At 36.0% G+C, this 18,920-nt stretch overlaps 2 protein-coding genes across 2 annotated transcripts; both read left to right on the forward strand.

Moving 5' to 3' along the window:
• The first annotated feature begins 3,597 nt into the window (after positions 1–3,597).
• LOC102515458 (olfactory receptor 8K3) lies at positions 3,598–4,539 on the forward strand. Its single transcript, XM_014563442.1, has one exon. It carries the CDS (start codon positions 3,598–3,600, stop codon positions 4,537–4,539), a length of 942 nt encoding a protein of 313 aa, XP_014418928.1.
• An 8,230-nt stretch (positions 4,540–12,769) lies between these two features.
• LOC102515195 (olfactory receptor 8K3) lies at positions 12,770–13,711 on the forward strand. The gene has a single exon (XM_006189653.2). It carries the CDS (start codon positions 12,770–12,772, stop codon positions 13,709–13,711), a length of 942 nt encoding a protein of 313 aa, XP_006189715.2.
• Positions 13,712–18,920: the final 5,209 nt, after the last annotated feature.

Consider the following 18,920-nt stretch of genomic DNA (forward strand, 5'->3'; position numbering starts at 1 on the left):
TTGTAGATGGGAGGAATACTGACAAGTTGTTGTATTGATAAAATATAGAAATCCATTTCCCTGTGGGATTGTATTAGGAAGGGTACTCAGAGAAACAGATTCAAAAGAAGATTCATACATATATATGAATATATAGAGAGAGATCAGGGGACCTCGGTATTTGCTCTTTAGGACATTCAGCTAATTAGATGAAGCACACCTCTATTCAGGAGGATAACTGTCTATACTAAGAGTCTATTGATTTAAATGTTCATAAAAGCTTTAAAACAAATCTTCACAATGACGTCTAGACTGATGTTTGACCAAATGACTGGGTGCCATAGCCTAGCCAAAGGGATGCAGAAATTAACTATCAAAGCAGAAAAAATAGAAAGTTAATAAAGAGTAAAAAGTAAGAATGCAATCTAAATCACCTACTGGTAAAAACAAATTGTTCTGTACTATTAGCAAATTACCCTCTCCCTTGTAATCTGTTATGATTTCAGTGCTTCAGGGACAATCAAGAAAGTGCTTGGCATCCCCTGAGGGAGAGTCTCAGGGGGTGAAAAAGACCCATAAAATGATCTCACTATGTGTGTCTTGGAACACGCTGGGAAGCCAAGGCAGACGTCTCATAACAGCTAAACAGGTAGTATATTTCATGTTGGTGCCGTATTTTACCAATATCCAGGCAGTTTGGTGATTTGCAGTAGAGCACTTATTCTATGACAAAGCACAGTAAAACATGAGGATGTCTGACTCACTTCCGTGTACATCCTGCCATTGATAATGCACGGAGCAGAACAGGACGGCTTCCCTTTTCCTTCAGATTGATGTGCAAATATTTTCACAAAAGCTAATGAGCATCTTTGAAATGTCAGTGCCATACTGTTTATGTAATATTTAAATTTTATATATAGACTTTAGTCACACGAAGAAGAAATGTCAAAACTGAGGGACAAGAAAGCCTAACTAAAGAGTCAGGAATAAAAAGTTGAAATCATGGCAGGATTAAGAAGCTGCAGGTGGTCAGTTTCTAGTTTGATGTCCTGTCAAATCCTTAGTCAGTTAGTGATTCTAGGCGCTTCTTATTCCTTTCTCAAAAATATTGTGTATTTAATGAATATTGAAATCAATGTATAAATGTGAATTTTTCTGATCTCTTGTTGAGCACAAAGGAGGTTTCTACCTTGTACTGAGATGTGAAAAGCAACTTTTGGAAGCTAGGAGATTTTGAGTACCCAGTGTTACAGTGAAGGTACAATGTTCAGTTTCCAGTGCCATCAGACAGAAAGCACATACAATTTTCTCAAAGAATATAGCTTTAAAAATAATAATCAGATAATCAACACAGATAGTAAACTATAAAAAATTAATTTGGTACCTTCCATACAACTCTGTTGCTGGTAAGGAAAAGCTCTTCAGCTCTCCCTTATCCTACAGAAAACTTAGCACTTATCAATGTAGGTTGTTCTGGTACGCTTTCATCAGTGCATCTAAACAAGATTATATAACTTCCAATTTCATTATTTAAAAATTGTTTTCCTAATTGTAGTTCAGTATTTCTGACATGAGAAAGGCATGTATGTGGGGACAGAGTATGATGTTAGAAGCTCACAACCTTATAAACAATGTTATTTTGTGAGATGAGTGTGGATTTCCTATAAACATATACATAATTTAATTTTATAAACATATTTTTATTTCCTTTCTTCTGACTAACTTTCATGTAATCAGGGTCAATTCTATCTATTTTTTTTTCTTTTAGTAAGTATTAATACAATTTTTTAAATCACTAATTCTTTTACCTTAGCCAGCCACCCTCATTCTACTCTGGTATTACTCTTGTGTGTGTGTGTTTTTTTTTTTTTTTAATTGATGGCTTAATTGAAATATTCATATATATCTTTACCTTATCACATTTTTATATGTCTGCATTAAATGCTATACAGAGGATCTTTGTGGCCTTAATGTGAAGGCAGACAAAGTAACATTCTGGAATTATATAATATTCTTAGTATTTTATCTTTTTATTTTATTTTTCCAGTATGATGTTGTGTAATATATAGTGATTTTAGAACTTTCTTTTTTTCTGTAAAGTAGAGAATCTCGTTATCCAAAGGATATGTTTATGAACCTTTATTCTATGAAACCAGTTGCAAGGGACACGACTTTCTCTTAATTTGCTCAATTTCCTCATACTAACTTAGGTTCCTTCACAGCAAAACATACCTTACATGTTTAAATGATTCAGTATATGTCAGTCATCATGAAAGTGCACTTGGGGAGGAGGTATATGCTAATTGTTAGATAAATATATATTAATAATATTAAGTGAGATAGAAGATAAGTTATCCAAAGCAAGAGCACGTGAAGGATCCCCATTGTAGCCATGGAGATGAGTCGTGTTGAGGGGCACTCGGAACTGTTACGAAGTTCTCCATCTATTCCTCATCGTACCCCTAACACAAAAGTTAAGTCACTCAAGAAACATATATATGTACATGTATAATGATAATCCATTTCCAGAAACATGTTGTTTCCATTAAGAAATTAAAAACAAATGCTCAAAAAAAAATTCTATGCATTTTAGGGATATTTTCAGGTACTACCATGAATGCATGTAAGTGTTTAATTCTCACATATCTTCCCAACAACCCTGCAAGAAACAGTTGATCTTACTAGTGTGTGCAAAGAGATTAAGATACTTTACAACATTTGCCCAAAGTGCAGTTTTGTATATACAAAAAGTCCAGGTATGGCCGAGATTATATCAACCTATGTGTATTTCATGGAATATTTCCCTGTATAAAGACAAAAGTGTGGACTATGATCTGTTAGAATTTCCTTATGTTTATTTACATCTCAGTCTGATATTGGCCAAGGATGTTAATTGTTTTATCCTGTCTCACCTGTAGACATAAGGACTTTCACATGAACATATTTTTTTAAAGCAAGGGCTTCTAAACGTTTCCACACACAATTGGAATTTTTATTTTAATTTTTATGATATCATTAGCACATGTATGATGTACTATTATGTGATTTTAATTTTGTAAGTATATAATTGTCATTATATAAAAGGCAATAGAAAAGTTTACCTTCACTTTTAAAACAAGAACTAAAAGTTATATCATTTTTTTCAGAAATACTTCCCTCATCTACTTTTATATCATTCCATATCCGTATCTACACATATTATCAGGGTTGGATAATGTAGTTCTTTGGCATTTTGGGCTGTATAATTCCTTGCTGTTGAGGGCTGCCATAATATGTTAGGATAAGTACCAGCCTCACTAGCCTCAAACCACCTCCAGTGGTAACAATCAAAATGCCTAAAAATATTATCAAACATCCTTTGGGGGGGTAAACCATCCTCAGTGGAAAACTAGAAATCTCTCTCTCTATTTCCAACTATGTATTTATCTCTATTTCTTAATATATTTCTATTTGGATGTTTTATTTATAGGAGGTGGATTTTTTCATTGTGCTTAAAATATAAATTTAAATTTATTTTCTTTATGTCAGCTTTGTACACTTAAAAAATCACCAGTTGTACTACATGATGTCATTGACTGCTGATGTTTCTATTCAGAATAGATTCTCTGATAAACCCAGATGGAAACACACAATGGAACCGTGCTGACCGAATTCATTCTCACGGGACTCACAAACCGCCCTCAGCTGCGGGCTCCGTTATTTGGGCTCTTCCTCATCATCTACATGATCTCAGTGGTGGGCAACTTGGGCATGGTCATCCTCACCAAGGTGGACTCCAGGCTGCAGACACCCATGTACTTCTTCCTCAGACACCTGGGTCTTACTGATCTGGGTTATTCAACAACGGTGGGCCCCAAAATGTTGGTAAATTTTGTTGTGGATCAAAATACAATCTCCTATTACTTTTGTGCAACACAGCTGGCTTTCTTCATCATGTTCATTATTAGTGAACTTTTCATTCTGTCGGCAATGTCCTATGACCGCTACGTGGCCATCTGTAACCCTCTGCTCTACACAGTCATCGTGTCTCAAAGGGTGTGTCGGGTGCTGGTGGCAGTCCCCTATCTCTATAGCACATTTGTGTCTCTTCTAGTCACTGTAAAGATATTTAATTCATCCTTCTGTGGCTACAGTGTCATCAGTCATTTCTACTGTGACAGTCTCCCCTTGATATCTTTGCTCTGCTCGAACACACATGAAATTGAATTAATCATTCTTATCTTATCAGGATTGAATTTGATTTTCTCCCTTTTGATAGTTGTTGTGTCTTACTTGCTCATCCTTGTAGCCATTCTCAGGATGAACTCTTCTGAAGGTAGGAGGAAGGCTTTTTCTACCTGTGGTTCTCACCTGACAGTGGTCACCGTGTTCTACGGGACTTTAATATTTATGTATGTGAAGCCCAAATCCAGTCATTCCTTTGACACTGATAAAGTGGCATCTATATTTTATACCCTTGTCATCCCCATGTTAAATCCCTTGATCTATAGCTTGAGGAACAAAGATGTAAAATATGCCCTACAAAGAATGCAGAAAAATCGCTGCCATATCTTTTCTTAAAGATCACTGTCAATGTGATTCCTATAAATTAGGTTAAGGACTTCCTACTTTGCTGTGTGTGCTTTCAGAGGGAAAAGCAAATACCAATAAGTTCATCATATATTTAGAGTATGCTTCTATGTGCTAAACACACACCTAAGTAGTATAAATACATCAGTGGAAAAAAAAACCCAGAAAAATCTTTGCAATCTCTGAGAAGAGATGAAATGTAACATAATAATTAAGTCAATTTTAGAGTGCAATAGAATGCCTTGGAATGCATTGGACCATAAGATCAGTCAAGAAGAGTGGGTTATGCTATGTGGGAGTGAGGAAGAAGAGTAGCTACAAAAGGGGAGTTTATATGACTCTTAATTGCCTTTCTTGTTTATTATTTATTTTGATAATCTTGAGACAGGAGGGAAGGGGACAGGGCACAGCCACTCAAGGAATGACAGCAATTTAACACAAAAATGGTGGAAGAATCAACTCCCAGCTGGCCTTGAGGATTTAGAGGTTTGACTTCTGTAAACCTTGAGCTTCATCACATGCTCATTGTAACCCCGTGATCAAGAACATGCCCGCAGGCGCCATGACAGCCCCAAGGCAGACCGAGAGGATGGCAGACTAATATCTTGGACATCCTGCTCTATCCAGAATACAGGCTCCTTTAATACAAAAAAAAAACAAGTGAGGGGGTGCGGTTGGTTGTTGCAATCTCCTTGCTGCAGGCACTCTTTGTTCTGGCAGCCCTCCCCGTGGGAAAGGTCATGGTTTCCCTGTAAACCTCCAACAAAACAAAGGTTTTTCTCTACAACATCCCTTGTTTATATCTTCATTTTGTTTACATATTGGACATTTATTTTGTGTGATTGAATGGGACTTTTTGCCTTGTATCTTTGTGATATTTTTGTGTGTTGCTTCGTGATGCTGTGTGGTATTTCGTTGAAAATTGGGCATTTGAAAAAACAGTAACTTCTCCCTTTTTTTGTGGTCTAGATTTTACTAACCAGCCTGGCGTGAAAGCCAGAGTCCTCTCAACCTTCTTCTGAGGATGTGTCTTCCCTGAATCTGAGCACGCATTTTTTGTCCCAGCTCCATGCTATACATTGCCGGTTTTAAATGTCTTCATTTTTCTAACAGTCTCACCTTTGCTTCTTCTCAGAGCCTTAGCTGTTTGCTCTGTTGTGTTGTCTGCAGTTGCTAACAACCCCTTGCCCCAGGCATCCAAGGATATACCTTTGCCAAGCAGTCATCTAAGGCCTCAGTGTCTTCCATTGACCTCCGTGTTGATATTCATCTTCTGCCACGATTCCTGTTAGTGCTCTGAGGTAGAGAGGCAGAAACCCCGAGGCACTCCCAGGGCAGCCCTTAAACAAGACAGAAAGGAAGGCAAGTTCCATTCCTTTCCTTCTATCCTGAGGGAGGCAACTGGAACCAGGGGGCTCTTTCCTAACCACTTCGAATTGTTCCAGATATGGCGCTGGGGGAAAGATAAGCAAAAAGTTCACAGAATTTTCTACCATTTTGAATATGGCTTTCTCTTGGTTAGCCTGATTCTGCTGATGTCCTGCAGTGATACATTCTGATTCCCTCCTCATCTCCTTTCCTGAATATTCTATGCATATTTTATTTTGCTTAAAGGGGGATTATTACACATAACATCCTAAAGTTAAAACTATCTAATTTGAATTGATACTAACTTAAGTTCAACCTCATATGAAACCTATATTCCTGTACAGCTCCATTCACCTTTTTATTGATGACACAGAGTCATTTAAATTCCCCTTTAGAATAAACTTTCAAGTATCTATATGTGTTTGTACTTGTTGCCAAAAAATCAGCCTCTCCACCCCCAAAAAGCAAATTCAATTTCACCCAAGAAGCAAATTCAAATTTGGATGGAGGAGTTTGGGGAGGAAAGAAAAGAGCAGCTTTATTGCTTTGCATGGCAAAGGGAGTCACAGCGAGCCGCAGCAGGCTTAAAAACTGTGAGCCCACCATGGTGTGGGGGTCTTGAGGTTTTATAGAAAAACTGAGTGGAACAGAATAGGTGATAACAATCAGGGCGTTTTACAAGGAGCTGTATTCCTCTTAAATGCAACGAATCTTCAGGAGGAACTCCAGAGTGTCTGTCCTTTCTTGCGAGATTATCAGCCTGTTATCTTCTTCCTGGAGCATAGCCTCTGGGTTAAAGTTATTCTCAGTAAAGAATGATTCAGCAAATGGTTTTGCGTCAGTGAAGCCAGTTTGTTAATTTGCATTGTACTCCTTCTTACTTGTGTGCCTGTGTGTGTTTGTGTTAGCGCCTTCATTCTATTTTGGGCTTCATATTATTCCATGCTACTGTTGCCACAAAACTGGCCTCTGTACCCCCAAAATCGATTGAGACTCGGAGGCAGAGTTTTGGGAGAATAAGAAAAGAACAGCTCTATTGCTTTGCCAGGCAAAGCGGAGTCACGGCAGGCTCATGCCTTAGAGATTGTGAATCCATCTTGGAGTTGGAGTCTTGAAGTTTCATAGAAAAAACTGGAAGGAACAGAAAAGGTGATAATAATCAGGGCACTTTACAGGGTGCTGCTACGTTAACCTCCATGAATCTTTCTGGTGTCATGGGGGAGCTGAAAAGAGTCTGTCTATTCTTCTGAGGTGATTGACCCACTGCCTACTTCCTGGTTAAACTATTGAATGTTTATGGATTGTTTAGCATAGAAAGCATTAAGGGAGAGAAAGCAAAATGCAGAATTTCTTAGAAAGAATCAACAAACAGTTTTAGCATCAAGGAAGTTCATTTGTTTCCAACTCCTTCGCTATTCCGTGGAGTGTGTTGAGAGCAAACTTGATTGGGGTTTCAAGAAGACTCACTGGAGTAGGATGGTTTGAAATCAACAGTCATCTGAAGTTGCTCAAATACTCCCCTTCCACACGGGGATCTTAAGGTCCTGTTCTTTTCTCCTCAGCAGTATATTTTCACATGAGTTTTAGAGAGCTTATTAACTCAACATCATGGCATTTCAGCAACTCAGATCAGTACAGTATCTAATTTTATCTAAATCAGTCTATTTGTCTACACTGGTGGATATGGGACAGGAGGGAAGGAGGCAGGGCACAGCCATCCAAGGAATGACACAGCAATTAACACCAAATGGTGGAAGATTCAACTCCCAGTAAGCCTTGAGACTCAATATGGCAGGAGATTTGACTTCTGGTAGACTTTGAACTTCATTGTACGTTCGTAGTAATATTAACAAGGTAAATGACACTCCCACAGGTACCATGACAGCTTCAAAGCTGACCATAAAAGGTCAAAGAGTGGGCAGTGGCCCAATTCCTGGGAAGCCTAGCCCCTTCCTCAGGGTAGTTGGAATGGTCCTCCCACTTGTTAACATATAAAGCTATCAAGCCCATAAAAACTAGCAACACTGTGCCTCATAGCCACCTCCCTTGCTCCCTCATCTTTGGTGATGGTCAGCACTCTGTCTATGGAGTGTGTATCTCCTTTTACTTTAACCTGAGCGCCTAACCTCCACAGCCTACACTCTGTGTAAGATGTATCTCCCTAAATAAATCTATCTTTACTAAAAAAAAAAAAAATGAGAAAGAGAGAGATGATACAGGTAAAGCAAATGTGGGGTGAGAGGAGGGCCATGTCCTAGGTCTCAGCTGAATCCCTGGGATGTACCTTGCCAAGCATGGTTCCTTGGCTTCACACAAGAAGGAATTCAAGAGTGGGCCACAGCTGAATATCCTTCAGGCAAATTTATCAAATTTTACACTTCATATATGTGCAGTTTATTGTATTCAGTGATGCCAGAATAAATAAATGCCTCGATAAACTGTTTCATTATTAAACATGCTATATATCTAACCAACAAGGAGGGGGAAAGTCAATAACAGAAACACACATCTTATAATATCACTTAGTTAACAAGAGAACATAATTTAGGTACCTCTCATAGAGGTGAGATCCAAGAAACCTCGTGTATTTATTTATGGACGAGTGTATTGGTACAACCAATCTGAAGTAGTTAACAAAAGTGATAGAAGTTTTACATTTGCTCCTACCAAGAGATCTCACTACTTCGGGAGCCCATAAGCATGGAAATGTGTGTAAGTGTACCTGTAAATATATCCATGGCTATATCCACACAGGCACACACACAGAGGCAGCTGTGTAATGTGTGTATCATGGAAAAGTTGTTCACAACATATTGACATTGTAAACTCAAGGCTTCTTCTTGGACTGTATGTTGTGGTAGTTTTACTAACAGCTGATACTGGATACAAACAAAATATCTACCAATAAAGAAAAGACCTAGGAAATTACATTTTTGACTATACTAATAAAGAAGTAAAAATGTCACATGTTACCACAGATAACTGGTGAATTAAATTCAACAATGCAATTTTACAGCCCCTTAACTTATGCATACTAAAGCATATGCACACAAAATTGTGCATGTATTCTGCAAGAATGTATATTCTGTATATTGTATTCTTGTATATATGTATATTGATCATGCAAGGCATATATGAAGCACAGCAGAACATGTGTCAAGGTAGACGAGAATTGGAGTGTGTATTGGACTTGGTAGAAAAACAAGAAAGAGTGAAATATAATGAAGGCAAATATAATGAAAGAGAAATCCTATACAGACAGTGATGAGTATAAAATGAGAATGAGAAATAGGAGTAACTAATTAAATCAGTAATTCCCTATTGGAAAAAAGAAAAAAGAAAAAGTGAATGCAACAATCTTACATATACAAACATTATTATTTTTAGTTCATTTAAATATTTTAAGTGATACAATAAGATAGTTTTTAGGCACATCTCTGTTGTATCATCTCATTTGAGACCACTGCAGAGCTAGGGGGATACTGGCAGACTTGTTGTATGGATGAAATATATTAATCTAGATCACTATGTGGTTGTATTAGAGTAAATTAGAGAACAGAATAAATAGGGAGCTAATCAAGAGTAAAAGTAGGAATGAAATACACGCAAATAATAGAACTCATTTGCTGGGCTATACAAATTGCCTCGGACCGCTAATAAACACATCCCTTCCTTTTCTAAGATTTCAGTGCGTCAGGGACAATCAAGAGATTGCTTGGCATCTCCTCAGGGAGAGTCTTAGAAAGTGGAAGAGAATTTATAAATTGAGCTCACTGTGCGTGTTGTGAAACACGTGGGGAAGCCAAGACAGAGGTCTCATTACAGGTAAGCAGACAGCATATTTCATGTTGGTGCCGTATTTTACCAATATCCAGGCAGTTTGGTGATTTGCAGTGGAGCACTTATTCTATGATAAAGCGTAGTAAAGTATGAGGGTTTCTGATCCACTTCCATGTACATCCCGCCATCGATAATGCATGGAGCAGAGCAGGTTGGCTTTCCTTTTCCTTCAGATTAATGTTCAAATAGTTTCACAAAAGCTAATGAGTATTTTTGAAATGTCAGTGCCATATTGTTTATGTAATATTTATGTTTTGTTTACATACTTACTCATATGAATAAGAAAGGACAAAACTGAGAGACAAGAAAGCCTGAAGAGTAAGAAATTTAAAAATGGCAGAATTATGAAGCTGCAGGTGGTCAGTTTCTGGTTTGATGTCCTTCCAAATCTTTGGTCAGTTAGTGACACTGGGCTCTTCTCAGTCCCTTCTCAAAATATTGTATATTTAATGAATATTTAAATTAATGTGTAAATATTTTTTTTTCTGATTATCTTGATGAGCAAAATGGTGGTTTCCACCTGCACTGAGATGTGCACAGCAAGTTTTAGAGGCTAAGAGATTTTGAGGACCCAGTGTTATGGGGAAGGTACAATATACAGCATGTTCAGTTTCCAGTGAAATCAGACAGCACATATAATTTTCTCAAAGAGTATAACTTCAAAAAATAATCAGATAATCAGCACAGATGATAAACTATGAGAAATTAATTCGATGCCTTCCCTACAACTCTGATGCTGGTTAGAAAAAGGTCTTCAATCCCCCATTATTACACAACAAAATCAGCACTTACCAACGTAATTTGTTTCTGTAGCCTTTCACCCTTGCACCTAAAGAAGATTTATATCACCTTTTCCATTCATTTAAAATACGTTTTTCCTAATTGTAGTTCAGTGTTTCTTACATGAGAAATGTATGTACCTGGGGACAGGTACGGTATCGGAGGCTCACAACCTTACACGCCCGGTTTGTGCGAGATGTGTTTATTCCTTTAAACATATTTATAACTTGATATTACAAGCTTTTTTTTTTTTTTTTTTTTTTGCTTTCTTATAACTCACTACGACTCCTGATACTGCTATTTTCTTTGTAGTTAGGAACAATTCTATTACTTTCTTTTATCTTTATTTTTTTTTAGGTACACACTAATACAACTTTTTAAACTGATATTTCTTTTATCTTAGCTGACATCCGCCTACTCTGAAACTACTCTGGTGTTTTTAAATGATGGCTTATTGGAGATATTCATATACATCTTTATTTCATTGGACTTTTATTTGTCTGCATTAAATGCTGTACCATGCTATGGAGGAGTTCTTTATGGCTTTAATGTGCACTTAAACATCAAATAACATTCCGGAGTCCATATAAATATATAGAGAACGTAAAAATAATTATATAATAGATAAGTATTTATGTATCAAAATATATATAATTGTCTATGTATTTTATTTTGCCAGTATCCTATTGTGTAATGTAGTGATTTTAAACCTATGTTTTTCTGCAGAGAATCTTTTATCCAAAAGAAACGTTTACGAAACTTCATTATATAAAACCAGTTCCAGTGACATTACTGTCTCAATTTGCTGAATTTCCTCACACTAGCCTAGGATCCTCCTTGACAAAATACACCTTATGTGTTACAAACAATTTGGAATTTGTGTTACAATGAAAGTGCACTTGAAGGGAGGAAACATGTTTAATTTGAGGTAAATATATATTACATGTTTTAAGTAAGGTAGAAGATAAATTATCCAGAAGTGCACACTGGTGTCCCATTGTAGTCATGAAGTTGGGTCATGGTGAGGGGCACTGGGACCTGTTGCCTAGATAATACATGATCTATTCCTCATCACACCCTCACAAAAATGTTAAGTCACACAAAAATAGTTTATATGTTCATGAATAAAGATAATCCCTTTTAGGTAACATGCCATCTCTACTAAGAAATTAAGAACAAACAACAGAAAAATCCTATGTAATTGAGATCTGAGGGTATTTCCAGGTACCAAGAATACATTGAAAGGTTTAATTCTCAATTATCTTCCCAATAACCCCACAAGAAATGGCTGATTTGGCTGATTTAAAGACATTAAAATAATTTACATTTGCCCAAGTTCTCCTTTGTATATACCAAAAATGGAGATATAACAGAGATTACATCTTATGTATATTTCTTGGAAAGTCTCCTTGTATGAAGACAAATAATATCTAATATGGTCTGATAATATTTCTTTACCTTTATACCTCTGTCCAAAATTAGTCAATTGTGTTAATTTTTTTATCCTGTAGCATCAGTACATAAGATCTTTCAAATAAACTTGTTTTAAAACAGGGGCTTCTAAATGTTTCACACATAACTGGAAATTGGGCTTTAAAATTTTATGATGTAATTAGGGCAGGAGTTATATAATGTGATCATAATTGTGTAAATACAATTATCATTCTAGAAAAGACAGTAGAAAGGTTTACCTTGACCTATTAAACAATCTAAAGTTTATATCATTTCTTTTCATCTCTGCTTCCTCTTTCTACCTTTATATCAATCCCTGTATATAGCGACGCATGTATCAGGGTTTGCCAATCTTAGCTCTTTGGCAGTCTGGGCCATATGATTCTCTCTTGTTGGGGGTTACACTGATAATAGTACTATAATTAGCAGGCTCGCTGGGCTATAAACATTAGAGGTCAGCAGCACCCCTTCTCCAGTGGTGACAACCAAAATGCTTCAAGACATTATCAAATGTTCTTTGGGGGACAAATTGTTCCCCTTGGAAATTACAAGTCTCTCCCTTTCTCCAACTTTCTCTTTATTTTGATTTTTGATTCTGTTTCTATACATGTATGTTTTATTTGCAGGGAATGGATTATTTTAATAGAGCTTATATGCAAATTTGGATTTATTTTATTTATACCAGTTTTGAATATAAAAAAATCACCAGAATTTACTGCATGGAACTATTATTGACTGTGCTGATGTCTCTATCCAGAATAGATTCTCTGATGAAACCCAGATGGAAACACACAACCTAACTATGCTGAGCGAATTCATTCTCATGGGCATCACAGACCGCCCTGAGCTGCAGGCTCCGTTATTTGGGCTCTTCCTCGTCATCTACGTGATCTCTGTGGTGGGCAACTTGGGCATGGTCATCCTCACCAAGGTGGACTCCAGGCTGCAGACACCCATGTACTTCTTCCTCAGACACCTGGCTCTTACTGATCTGGGTTATTCAACAACGGTGGGCCCCAAAATGTTGGTAAATTTTGTTGTGGATCAAAATACAATCTCCTATTACTTTTGTGCAACACAGCTGGCTTTCTTCATCATGTTCATTATTAGTGAACTTTTTATTCTGTCGGCAATGTCCTATGACCGCTACGTGGCCATCTGTAACCCTCTGCTCTACACAGTCATCATGTCCCAGAAGGTGTGTCAGATGCTGGTGGCAGTCCCCTATCTCTATAGCACATTTGTGTCTCTTCTAGTCACCATAAAACTCTTTAATTTATCCTTCTGTGGCTATAATGTCATCAATCATTTCTACTGTGACAATTTCCCCTTGATATCTTTGCTTTGCTCGAACACACATGAAATCGAATATATGATAATGATTTTCTCAGCTTTTAATTTGATTTTCACCTTTGCGATAGTTCTCGTGTCTTACCTGCTCATCTTTGTAGCTATTCTCAGGATGAACTCTGCTGAAGGTAGGAGGAAGGCTTTTTCTACCTGTGGATCCCACCTGACAGTGGTCACCGTGTTCTATGGGACTTTGACATTTATGTATGTGAAACCCAAGTCCAGTCATTCCTTTGACACTGATAAAGTGGCATCTATATTTTATACCCTTGTCATCCCCATGTTAAATCCCTTGATCTATAGCTTGAGGAACAAAGATGTAAAATATGCCCTACAAAGGACGTGGAAAAAACTCTGCCATATCTTTTCTTAAAGATCACTGATTCTTATAAATTAGGTTAAGGGTTTTCCACCTTGCTGTGCGTGCTTTCAAAGGGAAAACAAACACAAATAAGTTCCTCATATATTTAGAGAATGTCTTCTATGTGTCAGTTGGACTTCTAAGTGCTATAAGTCTATTAGTGTAAGAAAGATAGAAAAAAAATCTTTGCCATCTCTAACAAGAGGAGATGAAACATAAGCAAAATAATGAAGTTAATTCTGGAGTACAGCAGAATGAGTTAGGACGTTACAGACCATAAGAGCAGTCAAGGAGAGTGGATGTGCTCTGTGGGAGTGAGGGAGAATAGTAGGCACAAAGAGGGAATTTAAATGACTCTTGTAGTATCCTCAACCTTTAGAATATACTTTCATGTATCTATACATGTTTGTGTACACATGTGTGCTTTTGTGTGAGCACATTTATCCCAGTTCAGTCTTCATTCTCTTCCACGGGATGTGTTAAGAGCAATCTGGATTGTGGTTTCAAGGAGGCTCATTGGAGTGCGGTGATTTAAAGTCAACATTCATCTGAATTTGCTCAAAACCCCTCATTCCACGTGGGCATCTCAGGGTCTTGTTCTTTTCTCCTCAGCGCTATTATTTTCATGTTTGAGTTCTAGTCCATTAACTCAACATCATGGCATGTTAGCAACTCAGAAGATCATCACAGATCTCATTTTGTCTAAATCAGTCCCTTTGTCTACACCAGTGGATGTATCAATTAAAATAAATTTCTTAAAAACAAAAAGAATTCTTGTTTAAAAGTCATGTTTTTATTGTGTCTATTTCCATAAGAGGTCTACTCCAAGATAAATTAGTTTTGTTGCTTCTCTTCCATGTTGCTGACTTTCCTAAAATTTGATTCATTGAGTGTGTACTGTATTTTGATTAGGATCCACTGTCTCACTGCATTGATTTAAGAAGTTAAAGGAGCTAATCCCTTTATTTGGTCTACTCTGTGTTTCTAGTGAAAGTGTACATGACATGTAACGACTGATGTACATCTTACCGCCTCTGGACAAACTTCCTCCATATCTTCTCTGAATTCCTCCATATTTTTGTTTATTTTTAATATTTTTTAACTTTCATGGCACTTCATTTACATCACAGAGGGACTGGACTCTGTGTACAGACATGGACTACAATTTTCTCTGTAGTCAAATAACTTTGAATAAACAAAATTAATTGGACCCAAATAATGGAATATTATCATGTTAAAAATATGCACAAATTTTACAGCTGATTTTTTAATTACCAAGAAAAAATATTAAACCTGAGTATAAACTATGCATATATAAATATAAGAAACTGTTTTTGTTCCTAGAAAATTATGGACAGAGATACATCAAAACATTAATATTAGGTAGTGGTGGCAGCTGAGATTAATAAAATGCTTATTTTTTGCTTATATGTTTTCCCCAAAATATCTTCAGTAAATAATTATAACTTTTATAATTAAGAATTAAAAGTCTCTAATATCTGGATTTGAAAAAAAAAAAACAAACTTTGACTAAATAAACACAATCCAATATCCCATTTCTAAAATAAATCTAGGTGTGCCCTAGAATGATAGTCCTTAAAAAGATGTACAAAAAGAGAACAAATTGTATTGAGATTTACTGAAGTTTATAATGTACTTCATTCATTTTATAAGTTACTCTCTACTTCATTATTAAGTAGACATATGTTATTTAAGGAAGTTGTCTAATTTTCCATAGAACACAAACATTCAAAAAACCCAGAAATTTCTATGTAAATGAAAAGTTCGATAGAATATTTTGAATATCAAGAAAATTTATTACACAATACCATAATAATTTTTTAAAACAATAGAAATTAGAAAAAGAAACATACAAAAGAAACTTTATCAAATTAATTTTGTGTTTGAAATAGCAATCTGCTTTATGTCAGAATAATAAAAATGGATGTAATTTAAATTATATATGTGTGTGTGTGTATATATATATTATATATATCATATATATATACATGTGTATGGACACTAAGAAATACTATAAAAAATTCAAGAATAAAAATGATCTCAAATAGAAATTTGTATTAAAAATAACTCCCCACCAGAATCAGGTCCAGGTGCCTTTACTAGGGAACACCACGTAATGTTTAGGGAAAAAGAAGTAACCAATTATCTTCTTATTCTTCCAGAAAACAAAAGAGAAGTTTCATTTTCCAACTTTATTAGAAGAATTTTCCTCTTGTATAAAGTACAGGAGAAGGTATTATTGTAAAAATAATAACAATATCAGTCTTAACACATATTCAAAAATTCTAAACAAAATTTTTACACATTGAATCTAATAATATATAAAAAACAATAGCGAACAATGATTATTGACTTATCTCAGAAAAGTGAGGTAAGTTTAATATTCAAAACTCAATTTACACACATACCATTGAAAGCACCCCAAGCATAATGAAATAGTGAGGTAGAAAACAAGGAAACATGCAAATCACCCAAGTGTAATGAAATACTTTGGTGAAATTAAGAAAAAATGAAGAAGATCTGTATACAGAAAAATATAAAATACTGATTAAAAAAATCAAAGAAGATCTCGATGAGTTGGTAAACATACTCAGTTCACAATTAGAAGACTGAATGTAATAAAGATACCAGTCCTGTCCAAAGTGATCTATAGGTTTAATGTGAACTCAAATAAAATCACTCAGCAAGATATTTTGGAGATACAGATGACCTTATACTAAAATGTACATGAAAGGCCAAGGACCTAGCATAACTAAAACACATGTTAAAATGTAGAATAATAAAGAAGAAACATTCTATGCCATGTTAAGACGTAGTATATGGCTACAGAAATCAAGACTGGGTGGTGCCGGTGGAGAGATGGACACATCAATTGATGGAGCAGATTTGAGAGCTCACAAGTAGACCTTGCCAAAGCCTGATCAATTCTTCATACGTGTACAAAGGTGAGTTAACAAAAGAATGTTTAAATATGGTTTTGGAGTAACAGGACGTTCAAAGGAAAAACAAAGAAAGCTACAAGTAATGTTGACCTAAACCCTATGTAAATCAAACTGGTTAAAAATAGAAGAAAATGTAAAATGTAAAACTATAAAACATTTAGACAAGAACACAGAGCAAAGTCTCTATCTAGGACCCATAATTAGTGAAGTGTTTATAGACACAGCATCCAAATCACTATCTGTAAAAGTAAACATCTGTAAGTTTTACTGCATCAGAATTAGAGCAACCTGCCAATCATACTCTTGGGCATTCAGCCCAGGAATGAAAACTTACATTTGGACAATCACCTTGATGAAAATGGTTATAGAAGTTTTGTCTGCAGGAGTTTAAGATTGGGAACAACCCACATGTCTTTCAGTGAGTAAATAAAGTCTATCATCAATACCATGGACAAATCCTCATAAGTAATAAAGGAACAAACATCAATGCACACGAAAGCCTGGATGGACCCCAAGAAAATTGTCTTGGGTGAAGACAGCCTATTGCAGAAGGTAACAAATGGTATTTCCTTTATAAAACACTCTTCAAAAGTTAAAATGACAGTGATGAAAAACAGATTAGTGGTTAACGGGATACAGACAAGGAAATGAGCCGAAGGGAAGGGTGTGTCTCTAAAGGAATAGCATGAGAGATAGCATCCTGGTGACAGAATAAGTTGTAATATGTTGACTGTTATGGTGGTTACATGTGTACACATATGATAAAGTTGCATGGAGTTGTATCAATGCAAAGGCACAAATGAGTGCACGCAAACCTGCTGAAATCTGGTCAGTGAGTTGTAGCTATGTTAATTTTATGCTCGTGATATTGTAATGGATTTATGCAAGTTGTCACTACTAGAAAAACTAAGTGGGGCACAAGGATTCCCTGTGCTCTTTTTTAGAATTTCCCGTAATTCTATAATTACTTTAACATAAAAAGTTAAAAAAAATAAAACCTCATGTCTAAGGCTGCTTGGGACAGTGTAGGATAAGAAAGAGCAGAATGGAAGCACTACAGAGATGCTAAGAAACTTTAGGGGTGATGGGTATGCTCTTTAATCAAGATTGTTCTAATGTTTCACAGATGCATACATATGTCAAAACATCAAATTTTACAGTTTATATATGTGCAGTTTATTATATTCAAAGATGCCTCAATAAAGTGTTTATTTAATTACTAGACCTACCAAAAATCACACCAAAAACAAGAAGAAGTCAATAATAGATACACACACCTTGTAGTAATAATTAACAAGAGAGAACATAGTTAAGGCAACTGTCATAGAGGAAAACTTGTATATTTACTTGTGGAAGAGCGTTTTGATATAATTAATCTGAAATAGTTAACAAAATTCATTGACACACTATATTTGTTCTCATCAAGAGATCTCACTGCTGTGTGAGCACTTAAGAATGGAAATAAGTATCATTTTAAGTGTAGTTGTAGCTGTATCAATATCCACACAGGACCGTGTAAGATTATACAATGTGATTCTGGGGCCTGGCAGATAGCAAGGGTGGATGCTGAGCACAAGTGCGGGAAACTGAGGCAGAATTTCTTTCTGGCAATCTGGAAGCAGAATTCCTTTTTCTTTAGGGGTTCTCAGTCTTTACTCTTGATAGAAAAGGACCCACCCACATTCTGGAAGGAAGTTGGCTGTACTCAAAATCTACTGCTTTAAAAGTTAATCACATTTGAAAAATATCCCCATAGCCACATCTAGACTGATGTTTGACCAAACAACTGGGTGGCATAGTCTAACCACATGGGCAAAAAATAAATAAACATCAGAGTCAGGAAAAAAAGAAAATTACAGGAGTAAAAGGTAGAAATGTAATACACATACAAAAATACATCTAACTCACTGGTGTGTAAAATTGTTCTGGACTAATAAACACACTCTCCCTTTTTCTGTTGTGATCTCAGTGCTTCAGGGACAATCAAGAAATTGCTTGGGGTCTCCTCAGGGAGAGTCTCAAAGGATGAAAAAGAATGAATAAATTGATCTCACTACGCACCTTATGAAGCACATGGGGAAGCCAAGTCAGAGGTTCCATTACAGGTAAACAGTATATTTCATGGGGCATCATATTATACTTGTATCTGAATAGTTTCGGAGTCATTTGCAAGATAACACTTTTATTCTGTGACAAAGCACAGCAAAATATGAGGACTTCTAGTTCCATGTACATCCTACTATTAATAATGCCTGAGC

The sequence above is a fragment of the Camelus ferus genome, chromosome 10 (genome assembly GCF_009834535.1).
Source record: "Camelus ferus isolate YT-003-E chromosome 10, BCGSAC_Cfer_1.0, whole genome shotgun sequence".
In the NCBI taxonomy this organism is placed as follows: Eukaryota; Metazoa; Chordata; class Mammalia; order Artiodactyla; family Camelidae; genus Camelus; species Camelus ferus.

What these genes read in the sequence shown, in the direction of transcription:
- LOC102515458 (XM_014563442.1), top strand. Translation starts at nt 3,598, where the DNA reads ATGGAAACACACAATGGAACCGTGCTGACCGAATTCATTCTCACGGGA.
- LOC102515195 (XM_006189653.2), top strand. Translation starts at nt 12,770, where the DNA reads ATGGAAACACACAACCTAACTATGCTGAGCGAATTCATTCTCATGGGC.